The 16,621-nt window shown below is 31.9% G+C and overlaps 1 protein-coding gene across 1 annotated transcript in view; it reads right to left on the reverse strand.

Annotated features, from left to right (window-relative positions):
* The window catches only part of LOC132753416 (uncharacterized), an 81,740-nt gene extending 66,381 nt beyond the window's left edge, over positions 1-15,359 (reverse strand). The window contains exons 1-2 of the mRNA XM_060743878.1: positions 15,303-15,359; positions 9,979-10,089 (exon numbers count right to left, since the gene is read on the reverse strand). Of these exons, the coding sequence (XP_060599861.1) occupies positions 9,979-10,089; positions 15,303-15,344 (153 nt within the window). The 5' untranslated portion in view covers positions 15,345-15,359. The remainder of the gene's footprint in view (positions 1-9,978; positions 10,090-15,302) is intronic.
* Positions 15,360-16,621: the final 1,262 nt, after the last annotated feature.

The raw sequence follows: 16,621 nt of genomic DNA on the forward strand, positions 1-16,621 counted from the left end.
GGTCTGTTACCTAACTGTTCCTTTAATTAGCAAACTTAATGTTCTGATAATTTTCAAGACAAATGGATTTGTTCAGATTGTAAAATACACAAATCCATGTTAGATATTTAATGTGGTATCATGTTAACAGAAAACATAGATGAAAATTATATTCCATTTTAAAGATTTTATAGCATTAGGTTCCATCTATTCATCAAAATAAATTGTATCGATCATGAAAAAACTTACTTACAAGCTTTTGTAATAAATAAAATTGCATTATCGTTGTCTTGTCCATTCTTGCTTTTTTATTTTTTTTAATCAAATATTCCTATTATTTGAATAAAATTCCAAAATAAATCCAAATGAACAAAAGAACAAAGCACAAAACAGAAGCTACGAGTCTAAAACAAATTTCTAACTCATTTTGTATGCATTGGCAACATCAAGCTTCCCATTGGCAATCAAACATTCACTGACTCAAACCATTGCTAAAATACAACTGAGTCCTTGGACACAAAGGAAACCGTTAAAATTACTAACTATTATGAGAATCTAGTGCCTAATCTTTTATAATTCCCTAAGTTTTGGTTAGTCAGTAGTCAATTTCTCATTTTAGACTTAGAAAAAGTATTTAATATATACATCAGATCAGTGGTTCGGTGAATGGCTGTCGTATTAGAGCCCTCATTTCTAAAGTCAATTGGACAATTAGCTTTGATATAAGCTACTTAAGGGTTTTAAACTAAACATATATATTGAATAGTATTATAATTTTGGAGTAACTTATATAATATAAACCCTCTTACTGCAGAGAATTTTTTTTAAAACCTGTTTGGTTACTGCATGAATATTAACCCATGTGACCAGCGCAGACTGGAAACAGCCTGCACATCGGTTTGCCATCTGAATCATGCTCTGAAATGTTCGCTATTCTGTCCCTTATTTTGAAATTTCCCCTAAACTTGGTCAATGAAATTGTCCAGATTTAAAGATGGACAAGTCCATTTAAGATATTTAGTGTGGGTCAAGATAAGTGAACTATGAAAAAAGAGAAAATGAATGATGAAAATCAAAGGCACATTTAGCCTCAGAAATGAATAAATTTCTTCTTCTTTAGAAAGGGGCAAACATGTTTTATAATAATTCAGTAATGGATTTACAACATGTTAGATGATTATCATTAAAAGAAAGTAATGCTGATTGTTAAGTTATTTGTCATAAAAATTGCAAAATGTAAATTTTACTTCCACATAAAATACTACATCACTTTTACTGTACTAAATCGCCAACATGTAACAGACGCAGAAGAAGCCCAGCAGGAATTTAAAACATAAACCAAACCAATAACAAGAGCTCTGTATGAGCTGTTATAAGGCTTGTCTGTTAAAATAACCACTTTTGACAATGAGTTTAAAAGGGGCATAACTCCAAAAACATAGCTTTCAGAATTATGCCCCTTGTCTTACAACTGTCTCTTGTCATGATAAGCAAAGTACATCAAGTTTCATATATAATGATATATCTTTTAAAATTGTCTGAGTAATGGCCTACATTAAATTTTTTGCATGACGACAATGATGACGATGCTGCAGCTATCAAAATAGCTCAACTTTTCCGCTAAACTACAATGTATTGTTGTCACAAAAGCTATTTTATATGGAATATTTTCTTTTGAAATTTTAGTTGCAACATTTTGCCAATTGGGAAAAAATCAACTTGTTAAAGATCAAAAAGAATCTGTTGTAATCTTCACTATCTAATATATCACAGATGAATTTGACAGCATCTTTGTGTATACACATGTTGCATATTAACACAGGTATCAGCATGATTGCTTCACAGAAATGTTATGTAATTGACAGTGAAATAATCTGCGATGAGAATAGTTGTAAAACACATATCACTACATATTGAACAAAACATATCATAAAAGGATGTAATTAATAAATTTAATACATTGTATATTGTTCAAAGGGGGGACTTTGTGAAACAAAAAAGGCATCTAAGTTTCAGTTACGATATTTCATTTTTGGAAGTTCTGATTGGGAGTACATGAAACAATAGCTTAGATTTCTTAGAAAATAATATTGTGATTGAATTGACATGATGAAATGAGTCAAAATCACGATGCAAATTTAACCATGCTACAGTGGAAAGGTTCAGGCCGAACATTTACTACTTTAGAGTCATCTACAAAGAACTGAAAACACTTACTGTGTACTGTAAAGTCCATTTCAACATTATGTCACATTAACCAAAATAAGTATAGCTAAAAGCAGTTCACAAAACTTCATATTTTTTCTAATATGTATGTTTCTTTCTCACTTGAAATTGATCGCAAAGCCAAAATACATCTGTAACATACATGTAGTCCATTTTAAAATCGGAATAGTACATCTCCTTTAGAATTCATTATAATATCTTGGCAAAATTTTCGAACATGCAAATGCACAAAAAAAAAACCCCATCCTTTTTCACTTTTTTACACAATTTTAAAACACACGAGTGCAAAATGTCACTGGCAATTTCTTAAATCATTTTAATTATGAAATGAACAAAACACATCTTGATTACATGATCCACAATTTGCACGACCTAGAACGATCTCGGGCATCTATCACACTGGTAGCTCTGCGATCTCCCGACCCAGTATCGTTAATTACGTTATTCCACACAGATTGATAGTGTCTCGTACTGTAAATAATGCATTAAGGACTAACAATGACTCATTTTTTATTTTTTACTGGAATGCACTTATCCTGATTTTTGTATTCTGTTTTAAAACACGAAAACGAGATAATGAAAATCTAATTGCACAAACAAACTCCATTCCCAGGCCCTCCCATGATAACAAATCAATTGTAGTTAAAATGACACAAAAAAATCACTAAATGCACGGAAAATATATCGATGAGATGAGACGTAAAGAAAAAAAACAACATCATAACTTGATCAATATATCACCTTTTAAGATGATGAAATTATAGCATTATAGCATGGCCGATCAATTGTAACTGCCATTCAATCTGTCGCGATGTCAATTGTTAATTGATTTACTATCATGTCACAGTAACTGTGGTGCAGTAATACAGTAGAAGACCTTGTTCTATATTTGTTGCACACATGCACTTTATATCATATGGTGACTTATGAGATATTAACTTCACCCCAAAAGCATAAATCTTGAACAAGCTGGCCGAGGGTTTTTTATATAATGTTTGAAAATAGTTTAAGGTCATTCGTACATCACTTGCAATTCATTGAAAGGCATGTAAAAGTTAATACAATGTACCGAAAGTATTGGGGACAGGGGAGGGGGGGGGACGTAACTGGAAGCCAATTAGGGAGGGGGATGTAACTGAGGAGGGAGGGGAGGAGCTTCAACATAGCTTTGAGGAGCAATTCTAGGACACATACTGTGGACATCAACATCACTAAATTGGTGATCTCTAGATTGAGAGATAGACACATTTCGTTAACCAAATGGCCATGTGACTCCCCTAAATTTAATTTCTGTTCTGAAATTTTCTATGCATCTCATACTGGACTGAATCTGTGAGATATATTTTATATTATAAACTCATTAACTGGATATCACTCAGTATTTTCTTTAAAACGATAAAAAAATTAACAAAACTTTCTAAAGCTTATATACCTTTTACTAAAAAATTAATGTTCATTAAACTAAAACTTGCCCATCACACATACGAGTTCCTCAAATCAGACAGTGATATTAAAATTTAAAGTCATATATGCACAAAAACAAATAATATGTCATCCATACATGTTTATTTTGATGGATTTTAAGTCAAATACCAATAAAATAAATGTCAATAAGTGACTTTTAAAATTTGAAATCACCAAGTGACTCATTAATGTGAGCTACAGTTTCATAAACTTGAATTCATCATAGTTTTATGATCTTATATTTAATATTTTAACAATAATGATGTGAATTACTAATCTATAATGTGTCATCTATATAAGGCTTTCATTATGAAACAGTTCTTCCCTTTTTGAGATTTGAACCTGCTGGAATTAACATATAGTGGTTCAACACCAGAGACAATGAGGTTTGGAAAAAGTTACCTCCCTTTTTTGCCAGACAGGGCATGTTTTTGATCATTAACCTTTTCCCTTAAGTGTTTTACGTGTTTTGACAGCTTTTTGCTCCCCCCCCCTTTTTGAGGCCTTAAACAGTGAAAAAATGCCCTATTCAGGCCCCAAACACTCTTTTTTGTTTTAGAAATGTTGTTAAAAAAAGTGACCACTTTTCGGCGCCATCCAAATGTTAATCAGGGGGTTGCCCCCCTCACCACAAAGAAAATTTTGGACATGTGACAGGCTAAAAATGGCCTCAGGTCGATCTTAGGGTAACTAGTAACCGACGCTGAAAAGCCTTTTACTCTATCTCAATTCCTTGAGATGTAGCAGCACTTTAAAATCAGTTTTGATGGAAAAAAACAATGCAAAATAGTGATTTTGGCAATTTTGAGTCGTCCCCCTGTTGCCATGGTAACAGGAAATTTACAATTGAGCATGCTGTTACAGAGGTTATGGTCTAGTCAACATTTGTGCCAATTTTTCATCAGTATTGATGCATTTTTCATAGTTTCATAGTAGTTGGAACTTGTTACAGGAGGCTTTTCAATGAAAACGGCCATTTTTCACAATATGGTAATTTAAAGTTAAATGGGAATGCCACATGAAACAGTATATATGTATGGTTCATTTACCATAACAAATGGAATGAACCATGGGCGAGCGTGTCACATGCAGCACTTAAATATATATATCCTCAACACTAAAACTTTGTACCAGTATATCACCAAGAAGAATGTCCTCTTAGCCCATGAGTTGACATTTGTTGGGTATTTCTTTTGTTTTCAAAGGACCCAACAAGACAATGTACAAAATGATATAGATTGAGTTAATAGAATTTACCATTAACAATTCCCTACAATATTCCCATGTGCCCATACCATTCGACACCAGAACACATTGCACTGTTTTCCTAGCATATTGATATTGAAATCCCTTAAATAAACAATGAAATGTTCCAAATTCAAAATAGGACAAGTCCATTACATAAATTCAGTAGGGTAGATGTTGATTATAAAACATCAAGCAGAATCTTCTCTGTAAGACATAAAAGCATGTTTGATTGAAGCCCATTCTTTTGATTAAAATTTCACGTGGAATGCGAGGCATTTATTTATATAAGCTAAGGAACGCAATATATGCCAAGAATTTGCTTTATTGTCTTTTCTTACTCATTGATGGCAATAAAATAGTTGAGGTCATTAGATTCCAGGTATTTATTCTTTCTGTAAATTGTTTACCTTATTGAAAGAAAAAAATCTAACAAAAAACAATGAAGTCTATAAAAAGGAGCTAAATAAACTGCCCTGAGACCCGTAAAAATCCAAAGGGCAGATAATTATTAAAGAAAAATTAGTTTTTATTCTTTGGCTTATGATAGTCTGAAGACTGAATATTCTTTAAAACAAAGCGCGAATTAAAAAGTTCATTTTTGCAAGTAAGCAATTTTTTTACCGTACAGGTATCTTATTCATTTAACCACTTAAAAAATTAATGTAAAAACACTTGCTACTTTGTTTATAATATATAGTCAAATTAATGTATTCTGTTACATTTTTAAGCAATTTTTCATCTTAATATGGTCGAAAAAATACTTAATGTCATCATAAATGTACCATTTTGGACATATACCAAAGTAAAACAAACATGGAGTTTTGTCACAAAAAGTACAGAATGTATTTATAGATGAAAGATGGACGTACTACATAAATAATGCGCTACGCCCTGAATTCATCAAGTCCCTCCATATCTGAGATAAATGAAACTTCTTCATTCAATCTGTGTGTTCTGGTTGCCATGTTTTAAATAACGTTTAAAAACATCCACAGCACCTGTTTGTGGTTAATTCCTTCATGAATGTGGTTGACTTGAAGTCACAGGATCCTTTGCGAGCTTTAAACCTAAAGACATTCCATTTAGCCAAAAGAGATCTTATTTTCTCCAAAGAGTATAAATTACTTAAAAAATGCAACAAAGATGAAAACTTAAAACCAAAAGGAATTCTATTTACCCCAAAGAGTATTAAATGCTCTAAATGCAACAAAATAGAATGAGAACAAAAGATTTAAACATAATATATCATCTTTCCAGGCATGAAAACACTGGTTGCACATCATGACATGTGGATTCTTGGATTTCAATTCTAAATATTTTATATCCCAAATTTTTGTTTGTGGTAAACATTTGTTTGTGTTTTAAAAATGAAGCTAGTTTTTCCTCATTATTAAGTAATAGGGTTCCCTTTTGTATATTTTTCCAGGATGACTGACACTATTCAATTTTATGTACAGCTTAATTTTCTCAAGTAAGCATTTGGCAGACGCTATAGATAAAGCAAAATTAGTTGAGAAATGACACAATCATTTCAACGACTTGGTTAACATATGAAATGTTCTAAAGAGCATTAACCCCTACCATACTGAAACTGAAAGTTTAAAGCCTTTGTCACCAGTATGGAGCCAGGCCAGCCTGCACCTCCTTGCCATCTGACAAGGCTCTATACTGTTAGCCAACCAACTTGACATTTCCATCATGAAATCCCAAAAATTGATAATGGACAGTCCCAAAAAGGAAGCTGGACAAGTTCATATAAGAAACTCAACAGGTCAAGCCCATCAATTGTATTTTCAATACCCATTTATTCAGAAATTAAAATTAATTGCCTTATATTCATTGTACTAATGTCCTGATTTTGTATGTTTGTTTTTTGGTTTTGTTTTATGTTGCACAGACACAGATATGATTATATGGCAAGTTTTCAGCTTTACTGGTTGAGGAGGACCTCCATGCATTTTTTCTGACACGATTGAGCACCTGAGTAGAACCACAAGTTGACAACAGATCCATAAGTTAGCTTGATAGATTCCTCACAATCCAAAGTCCTTGGTGGGTCCTTGGTGGGTTTCAAACCCACTACCAGTCTACCATGTAGGGCAAGTGGTTTGAAGTCAAAGACCTTCACCATTATGCCAAGGACATTTACCCCACTTGTTCCGGTAAGTTTGATTCATTAATATTCATGTAGGTAAAATATTATGATTATATAACTGCCTGGACATATAAAAACAAATTGACATCATTTTCTTTCCCAAAATTCTTTTAAGTAGGCTACATTCAAAGACATTTTTTTTTCAAATTCAGTTTTTATTACATACTTAAAAGGTCATATAAGCTGTAATTCATAGATGACCTATTTTGAAAAATAGACAAGTTCATAAAACAGCGACTACAGATTCTTTTCATATGATGAATGAATCTAAAACAGGTTAGTTGTAAATGACGCAAGTGACATATTAATATTCAAATTAAAGCAATATTTTCAAGTTATGGGAGACTACATCTATCAAATTCAAGTAAAAAAAACAAAACAAAACTAAACAATTTTTTTTACTGCTTTGTTGTATAGATCACTTAATGTAAGGTCATGCTATTAAAATCCAATTGATGACGTGACCCTTATTGCATCATTTCATCTAAAGAAATATGAGAATGATATTTTTGGCAAAATCAATCCATAGAACATGCAAAAATTGGGACAGTTATTTAAAGCTCTGAGGTCAAAAAGCCTAAAAACATAAAATTTGAAATTCTTGCATAGATTAAGTGTCGATGCATGAAAAAAAAATCAGCACAGGACAATATAGAAATTTACTGAAAATCAGTACATAAGTCTCGAAGAAATATTTTAAGTCCCTTCATGCTAAAAATACGTCAGTGGAGTCCCTTTAAGAATTACATTGCTCAATTTTTAAGTTAATATGATTTTAATACTACTTTATGCAATGTGTCTATGGTAAATTTTGTTTGCTCAATGAAATTTATTTGTATAGTGTAATATTTTGAACAAATAAAATAAAACCATGCCAGAATAATATTTCGTTTAACCTAAAGAAATTTAATGAACTAATGTTTAAGTATGCTATAAGCGTGTACTTGAGTCTGTATATTTTGGGGAAACAGATTTTCTAACAACCGATGAAAGTATCTGCTTTACAAAAATGTCAATCTTCAACTTTGGTCGACAATTTTTAAGTGCTGTCTGCAGCATTGTAATGTGCCGTCTGCTCAATTTACTATATGGACATCATACAATAATACAAGCTTCCATAAAATATCAAGAGCAAACTTGCGTCCTATAAAAAATATGCGTTAAACTATTTGCACTCTGGGCTAAAAAAATATTCAAGAGGCATATCAAGGGTTAAATGCATTTAACACTTGTAATGCAACAAATTGAAATTTAAAGAACATGTCATACCAAATAATTTATACAATCTTATCAACCATAATATTAGGTCAACAATGAAACCTAAGGAATTTGTCACACAAAAAATAATGCAGGACATTTCAAAACACTTTTTCAACATGATTTTTGTAATCTAAGTATCAAATTCTATTAAAACATGTAAAATATGTGCAATGATGTTCACAGACTTTTAAATGCAACTTAACATCCAAAAAATAAATAGATAAAATACTATTATCATGTCTTACAATAATTTCATAAAAATCCAACATTTAATTTATTAAAAACTTGAATAATAATAAAAGTTGCAATGTAAATTTTCTAGAAATTCTACGAAACATGCGGGTTTAATCATAATTTGATAAAATCATCATAATTTGATGAAATCATCAATGTATCCTAAATACTTTTGAGGTACGGTATATCTTATTGGATACTTCAATATATATTGAAATACCATTTCAAACTCAGATAGCTTTTAAGTATAGGTAATAATGATAATAATAATATATATACCTAACAAAGGTCATATGGCAACTCTCCAGTTAAGAGAGGTAGAAGACCTTCGATTATTATTCCTGACAAGGCCAGCAACCTATATCATGTCATATTATTAACCACAGACCTACCGCAATCAAAACGAAGTTTCCATGTGATCCAAGGTTATTAAAACAAAATTTGAAAATCAGTCCGCCCACCTCTTGAAATGAAAGAATTCACTCCAACCAATGTATTGTTAGCCTTTTGGATGCATCTTTATTAAATATATTTTGAATGACCTTCACCTCTTTCTCTGATAGAAAGTTAATTGAATCATGCATCTTGAATGACCTTGACCTCTTTATACACAGCTGTATGTCTTTTTATGACAGAAAGAAAGAACTTAACAACTTTTTTAATAATACCCAGTTTGATTATCTGATTCAAAGAGATGCTTGCAGTCACACGACTGGAATCTGTGTCATTCAGACACTTTGACAAAAAGCTATCATTCCCTGCGGTCTGGAGACCGCAGGGTATTGGTACGCGTTTAACTTTTGAGGCATGGAGGAGCACGTGACCTGTTTTCGGTACATGGAGGAGCATGTGATCTGTAAACCGTACATGATTGGTTAATTGACCTTTTCGAAAACCTGGCTAAATACCGTTTGCCGGTAAATTACGGATAATCCTCTAGGGAATAAGTCAGAATTACACCTAATTAAGAACAAAAAAACTATTACTAGATATTTTCAATTTTGTATCTCAAATTGTTACAAACAATAAATTGTTTATACTGAAAATCTACAAAATTAAAATATTCGTAGTGTTATCTGCCATAATAAATAGAGATATTTTCTGCGAAAACATGTGTGTTTACTTTATTATTTTTTTTTTGTTCGGAATTATGCATAAAATGGTAGGCCTATTTAATCATTTTCTTGAAAATAAATAATTGTTTTATGTTCGACCTTCTCCGGTCATCAACGGTCACCAGTTTCCAAAGACCTTCTTCTATATTGATCGATTATTGTCAACTATAAACCTGATACAAACGTTTATTTATCCCCCCCACCCCCCCAAACAATGTTGTAAGTAGTTAAATGAAATATCTTTATATCATTAAAAATGTTCCCCGCAGGAAACCATTTTACTTGTATGATACTTACATGTCTGACTTTAGCAGCTGCACGACTCAGATGATCATAGTCTGGATGACCAGGATCTGTCTCTTGCAGAAGCTCATTAAGATATTTGTCATATTCAGGAATTCTTTGTACCTGAAAATATAAAACACAAAGTTTGGTTAAAGATTCAGTTTACCAAAATGAGAAGCTTTTCTTAAGGAAAAGTACTAGTTCATTGTATAGTTTTTGTATGTACAACAATAAACATTACTCTAGCAAGAATCTTGCAGAAATATTATGCAACAAAAGTTTGAAAAATCTTTAAAGAACTACTTAAATATACACCTTGGTAGTCTCAAACAAAATGTACAAGTCTGACTGAAATGGGCAATCTCTTTTATACTTAGGAACAACAATGTCACAGATGCCTTCAAAGTCTACTATTCAATAACAGATTCTACAGAAACCCTGAACTGCCAAGTTACCTAATATTCTAACTGTTTTAGGGTTTTTGTCATTTGTTCACTAACTTTCATCTTTGTCATTGATATTGAACTCAAATTCAAAGGACGGACACAAATTGTAGATTGCACTTAAAAAATGTCTGATCTTTTATTTTTTACTGTATCGTGATTATGATCTGGCTTGTTTTCAACAGTCACATGCTTGTTGCATGGTACCAGATATTTCTAACCTGACAATGAACTTGAAATCTAAACAAATAAGTAGATTATAAAATCTTCTGTATAAATACAATTTATATGCTCCATTTAGTCGCGTAAACTTTCTGTAAAGACTACTTTATCAGCTTACTTTTTCCAGCTCGGCTAAAGTAAAGGCTAAAGTAAAACCGAGGACATTGTAATATCTGTGTTAAATATAACTGTGTACATTTTGTATTATTTTTTATAATTATGGACATTCATCATTTTACCCTTATATATCACACTGACTATGTTTGATTACCTAATGCCTTGCCTAGAATTTTAAGTTTCAAAATCAAATGACTGAAATAAACTAGTCAATAGAGAAATATTTGATTTGACTTTCACCCTTACCACAATGGATTTGTCCATCTATCAATTTTTCAACATAAATTACTTTAAAGGTCTGTCATAAACATATTTTTTTTTTAGATATCACTGGTATATGTGCTTTCAAAGCAACATTATACAATTACAACCCATAATCTGAAGCAAAGCTTAAAGACCATATATTATTATCTTATTAGTATTCCGACTGAAACATCATAATAATTTTATTTGTACAATAAGGATACATGTCCATCATAAAATCATCATGTATGTAACTTGAGCCATTTTCCTCGTAAAACCTCAACTATTCTTCCCATTTATCTAAATAAATAATGTTTTACAACAAATATGCCACCTGGAATGTGACCTATGCAAATCAGACACATTGTCATGTGAGGATAAGCCACAATAAACAACATGAAAAATAACAACATTTGACCGATTTCGCAAACGACCTTCCCTCCATGTAAAAACCTACGATTTTAAATATCAAACAGTCTACTGTGATCGAAACGATCACTGTTAGCCTTGACTGCATAAAAGCTTCTTAGCAATGATGCAAGTACTGTACGTCGGCGATGTATAACTTAGTCTCGATTTACGTCACGTAATGAAATGGCGATGTATCTTGATAGACCTATGACAACAAATCAATCATGTTTGTATAACAATGATTTTAACGTAAAAACAAGTGGCGTTTGACATATTTATGGATGAGAAATTAATCGCATCCTCTGTGGTATGAATGAGTTTCTTGGAAATATATATCGTATATGATTACGACTGTTTTCTAATAAAATATTTTGCAAATTCATTCACAACATGTAACATTCTGCTTTTTTTACAGTCATTCTGTAAGGAGTTATAATCTGTCAAAAAATGAATTAATAAATATGTCTTCGGTGACATTTATGAAATTTATTCTTCGTAAGAAAATATTCAGGTCACCTAGGATTGTCCAAATGATTTCACAATTTACGTAGTGAGAGTTTCGATAGACTCTAAACTGGGACTTTGGCCAATTAGTGCTAAATCAAATGACATACTTTTATTATCTAACTTGAAACTATTGCGGAAATCCTCGAGTTTGTGAGAGTGTCATGTTTATTGCGTAGGAGTATATTTCGCACCCAACGGGACAACAGTGTCATTGCAAAAAATTCATGTTCAAGTCACCTCAAGGTTATCCTCGACGGGGGACATACTTAAAAAGATTCCTGTATCTCTTAAACTGTTTTCATGTAACAGTCATTAACAAGTAAGCAGTTTCACAATTTACGTCAAAATATTTACGAACAAGCCTAAAAAATAATCAGAAAGAATAACATGAGATAATCCAGATAATCGGAAATAATCTCAGCTATCGTGCTGGTTGTGTTAACCAGTACATACCACCGTTGAAATATTTGCGGACTGAACACCCAGCTGCACTATCAACTGATATTAGATTGTATTAAACTATCGCACATTGCTACTTTAAATTTTTCTGAAGATATATTTATATATTATTTAAATGAAGGAGAGTGACTATAAAGATATCAATTTAACATAACTTAAAAAGATTACTTTGAGATCCTCAATGAGGAATACTATTCATGTAAAATTGCACTACATTCAGTAGCATTAGGAATACAATTTCAATCAAGATACATCACTGGTGTCATTATTAGCAATAAGGTCATTACATCTGTGTAACAAAACAGGTCACTACATGTACATAAAGAGCGAAAGAAGGTCATAATGAATGTCATAACAGTATATTTATAGCAATAAGGTCATGACATTTGCATAGCAAAAGTAGGTCACTTTGCGTACATGCATAACAAAAGGTCATCATAGCCTATGTGTAATGAACATGCTTTGCTACAAGTGTTACAAAAATAGGTCACTACAAGTTTAGCAAAAGTAGGTCAGCAAAAGAAGGTCACTACAAGTGTAGCAAAAGTAGGTCACTACAAGTGTAGCAAAAGTAGGTCATTACATTTTCATTCTGTAACAATAAATTTGTAATTTTTTTATTATTAAAAAAAAATTGTAATAATGTCCATCTTAAAATAAGTCACAATATATGCATCGAAAAATAGGTCAATACCCATCTACATGTAGCAAAAAAGTAGGTCATTACCCTTGTAGTAATCTCTTGACGAGTCCTTGCCGCTATACCCCCTACCCCAGCAACATTCCGTAAAAACTTGTTGATTTTCTCCAAGTGAAAGATGGTTTCCACCATCATATGTATATCATAAAACATGACAGTCCTTTGATGATGACCAAACTAATTCCTTTATGAATAAACAACATGAAAAAGAATCTTAATGGGTAAGACTGAAAGAGCACTTAAAAATTTGAACTTCCATTTTTAGTATTATTCCAATTTTCAGTATCAAGTCCAATCACATATGTGTAAAAATTATCAAAATGTATTACATTTTGTCATAACTATAAAATAATGCAGTTGATAAAAGTAAAATTTCTTTAACTATTATTGTAATTATACATGTATATAGTTACAAATCTTATTCCAAGGGCACTATACATAAAATGAATTTTCCTTCAAATATGGCGATGGAAGAATTTTTAATACAATAGTTAATTAAGGTCATTTATTGTCATTTATATATCTACGGACGTCATCGCATAGTGATAAAATTTGAGATTGTCCTTAGCGTAACAGAATATTACATCATAACCAATATTGTTATACGGCAATGTGAGGCTCGGACAATATTTGGACTCTATAAAGTTGTAATCAAAACCTTCAGATGATGGTCAACAATAGAGACATTATAATATTATCACTCTTTTAAAAATTATGTTGTTCCCTTAATAAACACTATTCAAGTTACATGCTCAAACATAATTTTATTTCATCCTTAAAATTTCACAAATATTGGACTGAAATGACTCATATGCATTATTATGTGAGCCGCGTCACGACAAAACCAACATAATGGGTTTGCGACCAGCATGGATCCAGACCAGCCTGCGCATCCGGGCAGTCTGATCAGGATCCATGCTGTTCGCTTACCAACCCTATTACAAGTACAGAAACTGATAGCGAACAGCAAGGATCCTTATCAGACTGCGCGGATGCGCAGGCTGGTCTAGATCCATGCTGGTCGCAAACGCACTATGTTGGTTTTGTCGTGACGCGGCTCATGTGTCTTGCTCTGATGGAACCGAATCAGATCAGCCATTGCCATCAGTATAGAGCCAGGCCAGTTTGCACATTCTATGCTGCGTGTGTCTGACCATTAAGCTCTACACATCTATGCTGAGTGAGTCTGACCAAGCTCTTAAAAAAAAAAAATTGTATTTTGATATTGATATCCCTTAAAATTCAAATGGAATATTCCAAATTCAAAGAATTAGGCAATTCCATTACACATTTTTGCACAAATTAAGAAGGTAATAAGAGTTACAAACCAGCCAATATTGGAAAAATAGTTGGAAGTTGTAAAATTAATGTCCAACCTTTGCAGATTTTGTTTTTTGTTTTGTCTATTTCATTATTACCTCCCTTTGCCAAACAAATTGCATTTCAAAAAGTTACCGTATGCCTATCTGATGAATTTTGCCTGTAGTGGTTTTATTTTAACCATAAAAGAATAATTCCCACTTCATGCAATGCTGTATATGAAGAATGTACCAATATGAATTTTAAGACAATGCCTCATAAAAACACCCACATCAATGTTGCAATTTTATCAATGATCTCTTACAGGGATGGAAAAAACAAAAGAATTCTAATTTCACATTCTTTCAATTGTTATGAATGGTCATAAAATTTCTTGCTTTTTTTGTACAGCGTAGATCATAATGACAACATTTTCTAAATTGATGTAGTTTTTTACAATCTATACCGTAAATAACTTGAATAAACTGTAACTATGCATTTAAAAGTATACTGGAATTCTAATAGTGTAATTTCTTTGAAAAGTGCATGAAATGTTTTTTGTTTTTTTCTTTAATTTGTAAAAGATACAAATGCTTGTTACAGGTTTTATAATAACATTAAAAAAAATATTTAAACTAGCAAATTGTGTCCACTACCAATGTGTGCCCATAGAACATGGATGCCTCCACATGCCACTGTTGACAGACAGTTTGACGGCCCGACGAAGGCAAAATTAATAATTCTATATGCTTGTGTCTTAAAAATTAATGTTAAAAGACATATTAAACAGTAAACAATTTGCTGTGTGAAAACAAAATGAAATATTCAATGAATATAGAAAGACCGTTTCTGTTACATAGCAAATTGTTTGACATGACTATTCAAGAATGATTGTCCGCTTAGTATAATAATGTCCCCCCTATGTTATTACCTACCGTTGGCATGACGGGCATTGCCAGAACTCGCCTCATTGCCATTGTCCTTTTTTCGTGCATGAATGACTTCAGATTGTAACTTAGAGCTTAAAGCTATGTCCGACTTATTCAACCATTTTTACCACCAACATAATATTATATTTGCTTTTATACAATAAAAATTACACCCAGTCTTTTAAGTTTTTTAATGAAAAAGTTGTTCCAGACATATTATGATGGCAGCAGTAGATCTATTTATAAAACAGTAACCAATATGTATGTACTTTGCTGCTTTAAAAGGCCACGTCCTGACACAATTTTATGTTTTTAGGCTAATTGCACACAAATCTAAGTGAACTTTTCTATAGTCTCCCACTGCTCTGACCTTACAAAGTGAAATTTTTAGCCTGTTACAAAAAGCAACAATTTAATCCACTATTTTGTCAAATCACTATGACCAGCAGTAATGCTTCGTATTTGATCCTTTCGATAAAAATCCAAAAATTTTCGCAATAACTCCTGCATCTAACTCCCTTAAAAAAATTAAAAAGATCACATTCTTATAGCATCTTTTACGCAAAGTAGATGTACTTTTTACACGTAAAAAAATTAAATAGTACAATACAAAAAAAGCATAGACGTGCATCGGGGAAAAAAATGACTTAAACTATGGAAACATGATATGTCGCATATGTAACATACTTTAACAATACCATGTGAAAATAAACCAAAATGGTGACCTTAATCAGTTAAGAGTAAAATATATTTTTTTTATGAATAGCTAAATTGTATTCTTCTTCCAACAATGGCCTACCTCTTTTCAAATTTATTTTAAATATTTTCACAAGCCTTTTTGGCCGTTCTGAAAGAAAAACATTCTATTACACTTTTGATATATAAAAATACTGGACATGGTTAATTACTTCAAAGGTAGTTTTTTTTGGATAAAATTTGAGAGGACTTATATAAAAACATTCTTCGGAAAAATTAAAGATTTTATCTACAGCCGTGAACGTAAGATTAAAGAAAATCACTTCTTTTCAAGAGTCTGAAATTCAATCTTGTTTAAAAATGGGGCACTTATAGTCTTGACCTTATTAGTGTCAAAGTATGAAAGAAAAATAAGTACAATGTCCAATGTTAAAGTGACAAATTTCAAATGATTTGCAAACAATCAATGTTTAATTTCTAAATGTTTCTGTATTTTGTCCGTACCTTATCCCATACCAAGCAGAATTTGTGAAATGGACATGTCCAGTTTTGACTTTGGGAGAGTCCATTCACGGTGGAGTTTGAGCGATAGTATTTTCACTTCTTAAGAAAGAGCAAACATGAATTTT

Source organism: Ruditapes philippinarum, unplaced genomic scaffold, assembly GCF_026571515.1.
Source record: "Ruditapes philippinarum isolate M1 unplaced genomic scaffold, ASM2657151v2 ctg3961_1_1_1_1, whole genome shotgun sequence".
In the NCBI taxonomy this organism is placed as follows: Eukaryota; Metazoa; Mollusca; class Bivalvia; order Venerida; family Veneridae; genus Ruditapes; species Ruditapes philippinarum.